Source organism: Balaenoptera borealis, assembly GCF_965194805.1.
Source record: "Balaenoptera borealis genome assembly, chromosome: 11".
In the NCBI taxonomy this organism is placed as follows: Eukaryota; Metazoa; Chordata; class Mammalia; order Artiodactyla; family Balaenopteridae; genus Balaenoptera; species Balaenoptera borealis.
The window spans coordinates 100,185,097-100,198,556 of NC_138868.1; the positions used below are offsets into that span (position 1 = coordinate 100,185,097).

Sequence of the window (13,460 nt, forward strand, 5' to 3'; positions counted from 1 at the left end):
TTGGTTTCCCTGGTTTATTCATCATGTCCCATAATGGCCATCCAGGCCCAGTTGACAATTTGTTTATCCATTCAGGAAACTTTTATAGAGCATTTGCTCTATTTCAGGCCTGACTCAGGATATCATGCATTGGGAACAATGCAGAAAACAAGATAGACACAGTCCCTGCCCTCAGGTGGCTTACAGTCTCTCTTCAGTGTGCAGCTTCCCTCAGTGCCTCTTGGTTTGGATTTTCAAGGTAGAGGATCTGATTGGTCCAGCTCATCTTGCCATGGCTGGTCTCACAAGCCACAGGCATTGACCAGATGACCTAAGAACTACCCTTGGGGAGAAAGTCCACTCCTAAAGACTGAGGGTGGACTTCTGTCACACAAAACAGGGTTGTTGAGGCCAGCAGGATCCATGGACACAGATTCCTTCAGAAGAAGGCATGGTGAAACAGGTACCTGGAATCGTCATTCATTTATTCACTTGGTCAGTCAGTAAATATTTAGTGAGTGCCTGCTGGACTCTATCCTAGGCAATGGGGATTCAGCAGGGCACAGGTAGAAATTCTAGTTGTCATAGAGGTTAAATTCTAGTCCAACAAAAGGAAGATTCAGATTTCTCAGAATCTTCAAAATGAAAGCAGAAATACCAGCAATGACTTCTCATGAATCTCCTGGTCCTGTCTGTATTGTAGTGGGTTTTTTTTGACCATGAGGGCAGGTTGCAGACAGGGGTCCAGATTGCTAAACAGTTCTGTAGTCTATTCTCTGAAAAACCAGCTCCCCCTTCTTTTTCTTTGGTTCTTCAGGGTTTCCCTCGCAGAACAGAAAGCATGGATTGCCCACTGAGGATGGGGGTCATTAGCAGACGTAAATTTCTTCTCCCAATGACCCAGGCTTGGTGGAGTCAATACATCTAAAATATTAAGCTGGATGAATCAGGGGAAGAAAGGAAACTGATATCTTTATTCCACATTACAGACCTTTGGAGCATCTTTCTAAGGCCCCTCTTTTAGGCACCAAGTATCTTACTAACACGTGGCCCTTGGTTCAGCTTTTACATCTCACTGTGTTTGAGGCATGATTAGCATTTGTTAGCAAAGAAGGCTTTTGGATCTTTCTACCCCAAAGGCTTTTCATCTAAAGCCTGAGCTGCTCTCCCACAGTGGATTTTAAACACCACCCAGATAGTTCATAGAAAGCTTCCAGCCCCGCTCTTTCCCTCCCACAGTAAGGGGGAGAGTGGGTGGTGGGTTACCGCGTTTAGCTGAAGCAGGATGGGGCGGGACTGGGGGGGGGGCGCTCAGTGGCGGGATGGGGGAAGGAGATTCAAAGGAGGCAGGATCCCCAGATGAAGGAGGAACAACAGCTCTGCGATCCCTACGGTGGGGAGACTGTGGTATAGAGAGTAGGAGCGTGGATTTTAGGATCAGACCGACCAGGTTTCAATCCTGGCTCTGCTATTTACTAGCTGTGTGACAGTGGACAGGCTGCTTAGCCATTTCGTGCCTCCGTTTCCTCATTCGTAAAATGAGGTGATGGTAATAACACTTCCTAGGGTCATCCGGAGCAGGACACGAGACAGTGCAGGTGAGTTCATTAGCACCGTGCACATACCAGGTAGTTAGTAAGTGGCAGCTATGGATTTCGTTGTTGGCTTTATTCTCTCACCGCCACCACCTCCCCACCTTGGAGCTGGCTTCCTCCCCCTCTTACCATCATGTCTCTCTCCCTGTCTCAGGGTTCAGCCATCCCTACCTGGCAGCACCGTCTACCTCCCGGGCTCCTCTCACACCGCCTGTCTTAATGTCAGGTGCCTCGTGGGGCCTCAATCATAATTGGATATTCCCCTCTCTTTCCCGTTTTCTGGGTTGATGCATTCGACAGCTCTGTGCCTCCCAGAGCCAGCTACTGCTCAGTCTCGTGGTGGCTGTGTCTTCCCTGGGCTAGTGGCCTGGGGTTGATTTGCATTGTTAATGTAAAACTACTTGAGTGGCTCTGGGGCCCTGACGAATGCCCCCAACCTCACACCTGTCACCCGGTGCCGTGCCCGGAGACTCCGCTTCAAGGGGATAAAAGAGATCCTAGTGATGACATTCTTGGTTGCGGAAAACAGAGGCTCTGATCTAAATGGAGGTGGTAGCAATCCTACAGGGTACTCTTGTGCCTGCTCTCGGCAATAGGTGAATTTCAAAAACTCAGCACAAATAATGAGTCACATTTGGGACGGACGTGTCATTCAAGGGAAACAATGGCAATTTCAGAATCAAAGAGGATGAAGTGTAAAACTAAAGATGCTGGAGTTCAACCATCTCATTTGATAGTTGAAAGCAAGGCTGGGAGATGGAAAGTTTCACACGGGGTGTTAATAACAACCTGGACACTGGAAAGATACAAGTAGCAAACCACCCCCCTTTTATCTGGTTCACATAGATTTTCATATAGTGGGTTTATTTAAAGTGAGGGCCACCCTAAAGCTTCCTCAGCCCCACGTCTGATCCCCTCTACCTCTCTGCCTGGTCACCATCATTGCCTCAGACTTCTTGATGTTTGACTTCCCAGCTCCCTCTGCGCAGCCCACAGATCTGAAATAAGAGGGCTGGACAAGACCTATCAGGTCATCTCCCATCCCTCCCTCCTTGCTCAAGTATCTTATCTCCATCTCTGCCTTTCTTGTGCAGAAAGCTCCCACAGCATTGCCCTCCTCTGTTCCTATAGATCCCTGTGTCTCCTACAGCGAACGTATTAGAGCTAAACTAAGTGCCACCCCCTCCCTTATCACCCAGACACCATGAGGCACCATCCCTGCTGCTGCCAGAGCCAGTCTGAGGTTTAATTTACTGCAGAGCTAAAAGCAGGAGCCTCCCTATCAGACCCTCACCTCTGCCCTGGCTTGTCTCTCTGAGGACAGGCGTGCTATCAGCTGTCCACACTGTTTCCCCTGGAAACCCAGAGGCTCACTGGTTCTCGGGCCCCGTGAGGCCCCAGTGCCTGGAGATGGGCACAGAGCGTGAGGTTCCAGCTGCCCCTCCTGCACAGGATCCCAAGCTTCTCGAAGGCTCTGTGGGCACGACCACCACTGATTCAGAGCTGCTTCTAGTAAGTAAAGGCTAACATCCTTCCATCAGCTCAATAGAATGACTCCAAGTCAGCATAAGGGAAAAAGGTGAGAAGCCAGAAGAGAAAGGCATCCGAATAGTGATGAGTCATTCAACACGCATTCCCTGCTTCCCTTTCCCACCTCACATATGCATAACAGGGACTCAGAAATGCATTGAATTACAGTGGTTAGAAATGGCCTGGCCCAACCTCCTCATTTTACAGATGGGGAAACTGAGGCTCACAGTCTTTCCCAGGAGGCAGCTAAGACCACACATCTGAAAAGTGACATAAATCTCAGTAGCTCTGCTGTGGGCTTGCCAGGGAGTGGCTCAGACAAGGGCAGAAGGAGGTCAGAAATAGGTCATAGGTGTAGCTAGGCGATCAGGTAAGGCTGCTGGGCCATAGCTTGGAATGTTTGACAGGTGAGGGTATCCACGCAGAAGCCTTAATAGCATGCTTGAGGAAGGAAAAAAAACGGAATACCTCGGGGCACAATGACAGCTGGGTGTGGCTAAAACAGGGAGTGTCTGCCGGGGTGGTGGTGAAGGCCAGGACTGGGGAGCTCTGTAGAATAGAGGTCAGGATCCTAATCCCCAGCACTGGGGGCTTATCTCCTGTGCCTCAAACTCCTCATCTGTAAAATGGGAACAATAAGAGTTCTCACTTCATGAGGTTGCTGAAAGATTAAGTGAGATGATGCGCTTAGAAAACTTAGAGCAGTGCCAGGAGTCAGGTGAACTCTTGATAAATTTCACCTATTAGTATTATTTAGTAGTAGAACTAGTATTGTAACTCCTCGCTCTCTGGATGGTTGTAAGGATTCAGGGTGGTATTGTGTCTGCCAGCCTGGTGCCTGCATGTGTAAACTCCCCGTACATGGTGTTGCTGCTTCCATGGTGGTCTGGGACCAGGCTGAGGGCTTTGAATGATACGCCGTTGGTGAGAGGAGCCAACGGTCAGTTTGTTTTCCTTCCAGTTTTATTGAGACGCAATCGGCATACAGCACTGTGTAAGTTCAAGGTGTACAGCATAATATTTGACTTACATATATCGTGAAATGATTATCACAGTAAGCTTAGTGACCGTCCATCATCTCACATGGATACAAAATTAAAGAAATAGAAAAAATTTTTTCCTTGTGATGAGAACTCTTAGGATTTACTTTCTTGACAACTTTCATATATACCATACAGCTGTGTTAATTATACTTATCACGTTGTACGTTACATCCCTAGCTCTTTTATAACTGGAAGTTTGTACCTTTTGACTGCTTCATCCAATTCCCCCTCCCCGCACCCTCTGCCTCTGGTAACCATGAATCTGATCTTTCCTATGAGTTGGTTTGTTTGTGTTTGAAGAATAATTGACCTACAGCGCTGTTGGTTACTGGTGTGTAACATAGTGATTTGATATTTCTATGTATTACAAAATGATCACCATGATAAGTCTAGTTACCATCTGTCACCGTACAAAGATATTACGTTATCATTGACTATATTCCCCACACTGTGCATTTCATCCCTGTGACAGCCAGTGGCAGTTTTGAGTTCTCCGATACCCTGGGGCACGCTGACCAGGGAGGTCCCCACTGTGGGGCGTGACAGTGCAGAGACCTGGCACTGCACCCTCACAGCGCCCCTCTCGGCTCTGAGGGCAGCAAGGCCAGTCCATTCAGCCCCTGGTCCATTCACAGAACTGAGAGTGGACCATGCTCCGGAGGCTCTGGCTCAAGGAGCAGGTGGTTCTTGGTGCTGATGGAGACGGTTGTTTGCCTCACTCCGGATAGTGAGGGCTCCGCTCTGTGCTCAGTGCACAGCATGACCAAGCACACAGAGAGACCTGCCCTCCTGCCCCACTCAGGCTTCGGCGCCCTGAAGTGTCTTCCCGGCCTCTGCTCCACATCGTTATCAGCTACCGGTGGCCCCGATTGTTTACCACAGGGGCTCAGGGAGCGCTACGCTGTAAATAAAGAAGCCCCAGTTTCCTCGTCCCCACCCCGGAAGTTGCCCCTTCCCTGGAGGGCCTGCCACCAGTGAGCCTGTGAGTAACTGCTCTGCACCATCTTCAGCACAGCCAGACCCTTCCCCTCCCTGTGAAGACTCAGAGAAGGTGAAGTTCCCATAAGCACCTCCTGTCCAGCCCGGGTGTCTAAGGAGACTTCAAACCCAGGCCGAAGCTGGTATCTCCAGGGGAAGAAGTTTCCCCTTCTTACAACATCCCATCATGGCGTTTTATTCCTGCAGCTGCTCTGTCAGTTGCCTTCCAACTCCTCGGCTGGCTGGGAAACTTGGTTGCCATGGCAACAGCACTCACCTCTCCCTGCTCCCTGGGAGGCGGAAGTAAGAGTGCACCTCCCTCTCCTCCACCCCTCAGACTGCTCAGAGAGCCTCACTGGACAGCCGGGGCCTGCAGAAGCAGGGTCCAGGAAGTTTCAGAACTGAGGTCCTTTATAACCGATTTTCATTTCTACTGAAACGATGGCTGCACCCTTCATAGGGAATGAAAGAACAATTCCCAGATCCCGGGAAATCCCCAGGCCGTGGCTGCTGGGAAGATGATAATTCACTTTCATTGCACTCATTTTGAATCATTTCAATTCAGTTGAACAAACATCTGTTGACTAATTCCTTTTTGCCGGGACTGAATAAACGTGACCCCTGCCTTCAAGGAGTTTCCGATCCAGTGGGAAATGGGAGATGGACACTCACAACAGCAGGCACAGGTCCACGAGCCCTTGAGGCCAGATGTGTTTAGATTTGAGAACTTGCCGGATGCTGGAAAGGTCATGTGGTGCTTACACCATACATTAAGTGGCATCTCAGCTGGAGCTTGGGGCTGAACCCCACACTCAAAATTAAATGCACGCTTACATTCAGATATTCATATATTATAAATAGCTTCACATCTATCTATTTAGATCAGATTTTGCCACCAAATGAGTTTGATGAAACCATTCAGTTTCAGAGCCTTTTGGATTTTGGAATTGGGAATAAGGGATTGTGACCTTCTGTAAGAATTTCTTTTTAGGAGAAGCTTCTCCTTACTGAGACCCGGCATAATGAGCTAGCTTGGGACAGAAGCTGGCCAGGAATTCAGAGAACAGGGATGCTGACCTTCCCAGCATGAAGCTGACTCAGAGCCACGGTGTGATGTGAATATTGGGAGGGAACGGCACCTTCTCACCTGTGGGCAAGAACTGAGTGGGGCACTGGAGGATCAGTAGGAGTTTTCCAGGCAGAAGGGCAAGAGAGGGCCTAGACCATGGTAGTCTGTGGGTGCTAATGGACTCCTTCTCAGAAAAAAGTTTTTAAATGAATAAAATTACATAGATAGGATGACCAGGGAAGCCAATTATATGGAAATACAGTTAAAATATTTTAATAGTGATATATTAATGTATTTCTTTATTAATGTATTCAATAGCCAAACCTAACTACTAGTGTAATTTCAAAGTAATTATGCATATGAATGATATTTCAAGACATCTGCAGCACTGTAATGTGATATGAAAACACTCACGATGTCTATCAATGACAAAGTCACAACAACTGTTAATATACTGTGGTTTATTGCCTATATTCCAAATTGAAGGAAATGCTGAATTTCTGGTAGGGGTTAGAGAAAATAATGCCATTTTTCTTCCCCCAAAATGTTCACAGACCACTGACTTCTGCCCATAGATCTCAGGCAGAAGGTTAAGACCCCTGGTCTAGTCGGAGAGAACAACTTGGGAGTAGGTTCAGGTAGGAAAGTATGGAGTGTGTTCCAGGTGAGCGGGCGTGAAGTGGGAGGAGATGTGCAGTGGTTAAGGAGCGGACCCTGGAGTGAGGGACTGGGAGTTTGAATCCTGACTCTGCCCTTTAACTTTTCTGTTTTCTTATCTGTAAAATGAGGGTGACAGTAACAGTATCTATCACATCAGGTTGTTGCCAGAATTAAATAAGTCAATTCACATAAAGTGCTTAGAATGGACCATAAGTAGCACTTAATAAATGTGGGCTTTTATAACCTCTTCTTCCAATCGCTCCTCAGTGCATAACAATTTTGTGTATTTGCTTAGTTGTAGCCTTCATGTAGATATACATATAATTTCATATCCTGCTTCTTTCTCTTAATATTATTACATAAATATTTTTAATATTATTATAAACTGTTCATAAGCATTTAAAATGCCTAAGTAATATTCCACTTGGGTATATGACCCACACTTTAGATAACTATTGCCTTATGATTGGACATTTAGTTTATTTCCAATTTTCTATGAAAAGAGTTGAGTGGGCTTCAGTGTGGTTCACCAGCTATTTGTTGAGCACGTAACTCTGAGTCCGGCCCTGTGCTAGGCATGGAGGGCACAGAGATAAATAAGACAAGCTTTCTGCCCTGCAGGAGCACACAGACCTGCGTTTAGGATTATAATTGGCCTCGCTTTGGAGAACAGATTGGAAAATGAAGAATCCTGGAGACGGAGAAAGCCCTTAGGAGGCAGGTAGCAAAAGGGGCTGACGGATCTGTGACAGTGGGAGTGGGAAGGAAAGGATGGTGGGGGGGTGAGCAGGTCAAATGGTCAGAACCTGGCCCCTGATTGGTGTAGCGAGTGAGTAGATGCAGTAAGGAAAGGTAAGGAAGAGTCAAGGGCGACCACGGTTTGAACTTCAGGAGCTAAGGAGGGTAAAGTGAAGTGGTTAAGAGCTTGGACTTTGATGCCAGATGGATCTCCAAATTCAAGCCCAGTTCTACCATATATGACCTGTGTGACCTTGAACAAGTCACTTAAATTTTCTAAGCCTCAGTTTCGCCATCTGTAAAGTGGGGATAATAATGAATCTTCCTGGCAGTGTGGAGAGCAAATCAGATTATGTATGAAAAGTATATAACAGACATGATGTATTGGGAATAATAATAATGAGTCCTGTAGCACGTCAGTACCACTCTAAGTGCCTTGTATGTATTAACTCACTTTAGTTCTCACGACATCCCTGCAGGAGAGGTGCTGTTAGCATTCCAGTTCTATAGATGAGAAAGCAGTTTCAGAGAGTTTGGGTAACTTGCTCAAGGTCTCACAGCTAGTAAGTGACCCAGTCAAGACTCACACTCAGATAGGCTTGCATCAGAGTTCGTGCTCTTAAGGACTGTGCTTTCTGCTTCTCTGCCGGAAGAGACACCAGAAGGAAGTCCCTGTGGCAACGCCCAGCAGGTAGATGGAGCTTGTTTTGTAACCCAGGACATGGGTCAGGGTGTAGGATCACCTGGGCAGAGATGAGATGTGGAGTCCACAGGCAAGGTCGAGATCGCCCAGGGAGAGTGAGGCCTGGACAAAATCTGAATTTAGTGGAGAGGAGAAGGAAGAGGAGTTGGCTAAGGAAGTGAGAAAGACCAATCAGAGAAGCGGCTGAGAATCAGGATCGGATAGTGTCATGAAATTCAAAAGAACAATGCAATCAGCGGCATCAAATGCTACAGAAAGAGAGATAAGAACTGCTAAGAGACATTGGTGACCTAGGGGAAGCAGGTGCAGCAGAACAAGATTGGGTGTGGACTTCAACTGTAAGGGGTTGAAAAGAGATGGGCGAAGTGGCTGCAAGGAGTAGGGCAGACAAAATAGGTAGTGGGACGAACACTGGATGGGGTCCGCAGACTTGAATTCCAGCGCTGGCTCAGACCTTTATTAAGTGTGTGACTTTACGGGGAGTCACTTAACATCCCTAGGATGCTGTTGCCTTATAGGTAAAATCAGGAACTAAGCTCCACCCCTGAGGCTGCTGTAGGAATAGGAATTTGATGGCCAATGAATTTAGAGCCCCCGGCAGCCCCTAGCTACTTCTGTTCAAGCCACGGAAGTAGCTTGAACTTTGAAGAGCGTTCTTCGAAGGTAAAGCCTGTCCACAGTTACTCTGTTGCTGGGGATGGTTCTGACACTTGGTACTACTGAGTCCCCCTCAGGCACCCACTGCTGGCAACCTGTCAGTCAGCTGAGATCCACGATGTTAAAGGACCCCCGCCTGAGCCTCAGGCTGAAAGAAGACCCCACAGATCTATCGTTTGTGTGATAAATTACAGATCTGTCATTTGTGTGATAAATTACAGCACCGGGATTTGAACCCTGGTGCTCTACCCCACCGCCTGTGCCCCATTAGAGCCATAACTTGGCTATATGGGCCAGTGGTTAGGACTCTGCTTTAGGAGAAAGAGCACCCAGGTTGCAGACGTGGCTTTGCAGCTGGTTCAGTAAGGATCCTTGGACTGATTCCTTAACCTCACTATACTGACCTGACTCTTGATGTGAGTAGGAGGAAAATGTGTCCAGAGTTGAGCTTTGAGGTTTGCAGAGAAGAACGTCTCGTAGTGCAACTGGGAACCACAGAGCATACATAATCCGAGGGGCAGCTCTGTGGTTCTGATATCACCATGTGTGTGCTGAGAATTGTCCTGCGTTCTCTCTCTGTCTGTTTTCTCCTTTTCTTCCCCCCTTCCTTTCTCAGTCTGTAACATTTTTTTTAAATTAATTTTTATTGGAGTATAGTTGCTTTACAATGTTTTGTTAGTTTCTGCTGTGCAGCAAAGTGAATCAGCTATATATATACATATATCCACTCTTCTTTAGATTTCCTTCCCATTTAGGTCACCACAGAGCATTGAGCAGAGTTCCCTGTGCTGTACAGTAGGCCCGCATTAGTTATCTATTTTATACATAGTATCAATAGTGTATATATGTCAATCCCAATCTCCCAATTCATCCCACCCCCTCCTTCCCTCCTTGGTAACCATAAGTTTGTTTTCTACCTCTGTGACTCTATTTCTGCTTTGCAAGTAAGTTCATCTGTAGCATTTTTCTAGATTCCACATATAAGCGATATTATACGATATTTGTCTTTCTCTCTCTGGCTTACTTCACTCTGTATGACAATCTCTAGGTCCACCCATGTTGCTGCAATTTTCATTTTTATTTCGTTCCTTTTTATGGCTGAGTAATATTCCATTGTATATATGTACCACATCTTCTTTATCCATTCCTCTGTCAACGGACATTTAGGTTGCTTCCACGTCCTGGCTATTGTAAAATCAAAACTACAATGAGGTATCACCTCACACCAGTCAGAATGGCCATTATCAAAAAATCTACAAACAATAAATGCTGGAGAGGGTGTGGAGAAAACGGAACCCTCCTATACTGTTGGTGGGAATGTAAATTTGTACAGCCACTGTGCAGAGCAGTATGGAGGTTCCTTAAAAATCTAAAAATAGAACTACCATATGACCCAGCAGTCCCACTCCTGGGCCTATATCTGGAGAAAACCATAATTCGAAAGGACGTAGCATTTTAAAATCTTACATTCTCTCCTCTTCTGACTGCGTGTCCTACCCATCCACTCATTCATTGGACAAACATGAACCGGGCGCTTAGAAAACATTGTACTGGACACCAGGGAAATGCGAAGTGGGGATTTAGAGATAAATACGTCTCAGCTCTGGCCTTTAAGAGGTTTGAAATCTAGTGAGAGGAGAAACACATCTAAACAACAAACTGAAACAGACACATTTACAAGTGTCTTAGAACAGAGGGAAAATCCACGGGCCTCGGAGCCCCAGGGAGGATGAATTCCACTTAAAGGAGTTGCGGGAGGGGTAAGGAGAAGGTGGCATTTGAGGTGCTCCTTGACAGATGAGTGAGCGTCCGGGGTAGAGGAGGGAAGGGCGCCTTCCCCAGGGGGAGGTGCAAGGTCACAGAGCGTGCTGGTTGGTCAGGAAGGCATGTGATGGGCTCAGGGAAGCAGGAGCGCCAGGCTCCAGGCCAGGTGAAAGGAGGGTGGCATTGAAAGATGAGGGCCCTCTTGGCCGCTCACTCTCTCCCTTCCTTCTCCTCTCTCTCTCCTGTTCCCTTTGACTTTAGCTGAGCTGCTTTCTTCTCTCCGCCTGCATCATCCTCGCTATCCTTTTTCTCTCTGCTTGTCTACCTTTTTTCCTCTCTAGACTCTCTTTCTTTCTCTTTGGGGGGGGGGGTGGCTAACAGATTGCATGCTGGCTGGCCATCCTGTGAGCTGGACCCGTAGCCCCCTGCAGCAGCCATGCCCGGGTCCCAGTGCCCATCCTGCAGGCTAGGCAGAAAGGGGGTGGGACGTGCAGGTTTCCGCTGTGCGCCTCCGTCCTTCGGTGACAGCCCAGACAATTTATACACCCTGTTGGCTGAGGCCGTATGTTGTCATAACCTGGGTCATTTCCTCATTTAATACCATCCATAAACTCCAATAAAACTGTCCTGGAGCCCAGCAGTCCAGGGGAGGAGAGGCACTGGGTTTGGAAGACGGGGACGGGGGTGGGTGGGAGGTGAGGGGCCAGCGGGGGGAGATCGGAGGACTCGAGGCCGAAGCCCACGCCCCACCTGATGAGCGCCTTGTTTCCTTTCCTGCTCCCCACGTCTTGCCCCTGCCGCTGGCTGCAGTGTGTCAGATCCTTCCCAAGGGGGTGGTCGCTGTCCTGGGACCATCCTCCAGCCCGGCCTCCAGCTCCATCATCAGCAACATCTGCGGGGAGAAGGAGGTGAGTGCTGGGCAGGGTTGGGGGACTCTCTGCAGGCTGGCAGCCTGTGCCCCAGGCCCAAAGATATCGTGGATTCTTAAGGGCTGGAAGAGTGAATCAAGGTCTGGCTGGTGTCACTAATAACATCAACACAAATGAAAGCACTGGGCCTTTGTTGGGCACTTACTTTTTTCAGGTTGCTTGGATGGAGGGGACTCAGAGGAAGAGTTTCATGAGATTTTCAAGCTGAGCTCCTCCGAGTCTTGGGGTCCTGTGACAGGGGAAGGTGGGGTCCCTTGATGGCGGCAGGTAGAGGAAGAGGCTGGGGAGGGTGGTGGTCCAGGGGAGGCCAAGAGGGCAGAAGTCTGAGCTCCACAGGAACAGCTGCGGAGTCTCTGTTTAGATATTGGGATTCTGGGGAAGAATGCCTTTGGGGCCAGGCTTTGCTACATTTTAGTGCTGAAATAAAGTTTGAAAACCTCTGTTTTGTAAGTTCTCTAGAAAAGAGATTTTATTTCGCTTTCTTCTTCATTCACCAACTCCAGTGTTTACTTCTCCAAAGTGTTGGGTCCATTCCCTCTAGCTCTCGTTCCCTGGGAGATAAAGATGGTCGGGGATGAGTTTCTGAGTAATGGCCTGCTCCCTATTCCAGCATCTCTCTCCCTCCTTTCCCCCCAGAGAAAACAAATTGGAAACTTCAGAGATTCTATTGCTGAAATCTTTCCTAGTCCTTCTTGGAATCAGTCAGTCCTTCCCCTTCAGATACATTCCTGGGAGACAGTGGCAAGGTGACCCCATAGCCTCCCAAGGGCCTTCTAGCCAGGTCTTTTGGGAACAGATGGAGCTTGATGGTCAGGAGCTGTGGAGGGGCAGGGCGCAGGGACAGGGGATGGAAGGGCAAAATTTGCACCTGTCCTGGGAGCCTAGAGGCTCAGCCTTCCAGAAGCGTTAGCTTTGGGAGGATCCAGTTCTTGCAGTAGGATGGGGCACCTCTTTAGTGAGCTGCCCTCACCTAGGCAGTGGAGCAATAGACAGGCCCCTGCTTACCCCAGGCCCTCTGGAAGCCACTCCCTTGATGCTCCCACTTCTCTTATGATCAGAGGGCTTGGTCCTTGAGGCTTTGGGAGGAATACTGGTCTTCTCTGTTTTAGGAGCCCACTCTAAGAATCGTTATCAGCACAGTAGAGCGCCCTGCCGTCCTAGCTCCAGTCCTGCAATGGGTCTTACTTACCACTGCCCTGTAGGCTGAATCCTTGAGCTTCAGGCCATGGGCAGGGTCTGTGTTGACAGCGCCTCATCCTTCCTCCCAGATGTCCTGAAAGATGACTCCCGAGCCAGCCCAGGCCAAAAAAAGAGCTTCTGTCCCACCGCAGTCCCTTCCAGCATCTCCCAGGCCTGGGCCCCTGCAAGTTAGACCTGATGTTTAATTTAAATCTTTCTTGCCAGGCTCCAAGTAACAGCTCAAATCTGTGGCAGGTTGTTATTTCCCGGTCGCTGTGATCTTCACCAAGTGAGGTTGCCAAGACTTCGGCTGCCCATTTCCTCTTTTCTGCTCTCCTTTTTTTCCCCCCTCCCCCTCTTGCCCAGCACACCTTCCTCACCGTCCCCTACAGTCATCCCCCCAGTCCCCACTCCAGAATGGCCTCCTCTCGGTGTTCAGCGGCTATTTTATCTCAGCGAACACATCCCTTAACCCTGCTTGGCATTTCAGGCCGGAGGTGGAGACCCTGATTTGCACCCATCTTCCCATCCCGCCACCCCAGACCCTGTGCCGTTGACCAGCCAGGCGGGCTGTGCTGCCCAGGGAATGGCCAGACGGTTACCCCTCCTTTGTCTGGTCACGTTCCTTCCAGAGCA

At 48.5% G+C, this 13,460-nt stretch overlaps 1 protein-coding gene across 7 annotated transcripts in view; it reads left to right on the forward strand.

Annotated features, from left to right (window-relative positions):
• The window catches only part of GRIK4 (glutamate ionotropic receptor kainate type subunit 4), a 456,420-nt gene that overhangs the window by 266,534 nt on the left and 176,426 nt on the right, over positions 1-13,460 (forward strand). For all 7 annotated transcript variants that reach the window (XM_082339798.1, XM_082339799.1, XM_082339802.1 and 4 more), the window contains one exon: positions 11,527-11,624. In XM_082339798.1, the coding sequence (XP_082195924.1) occupies positions 11,527-11,624 (98 nt within the window). The remainder of the gene's footprint in view (positions 1-11,526; positions 11,625-13,460) is intronic.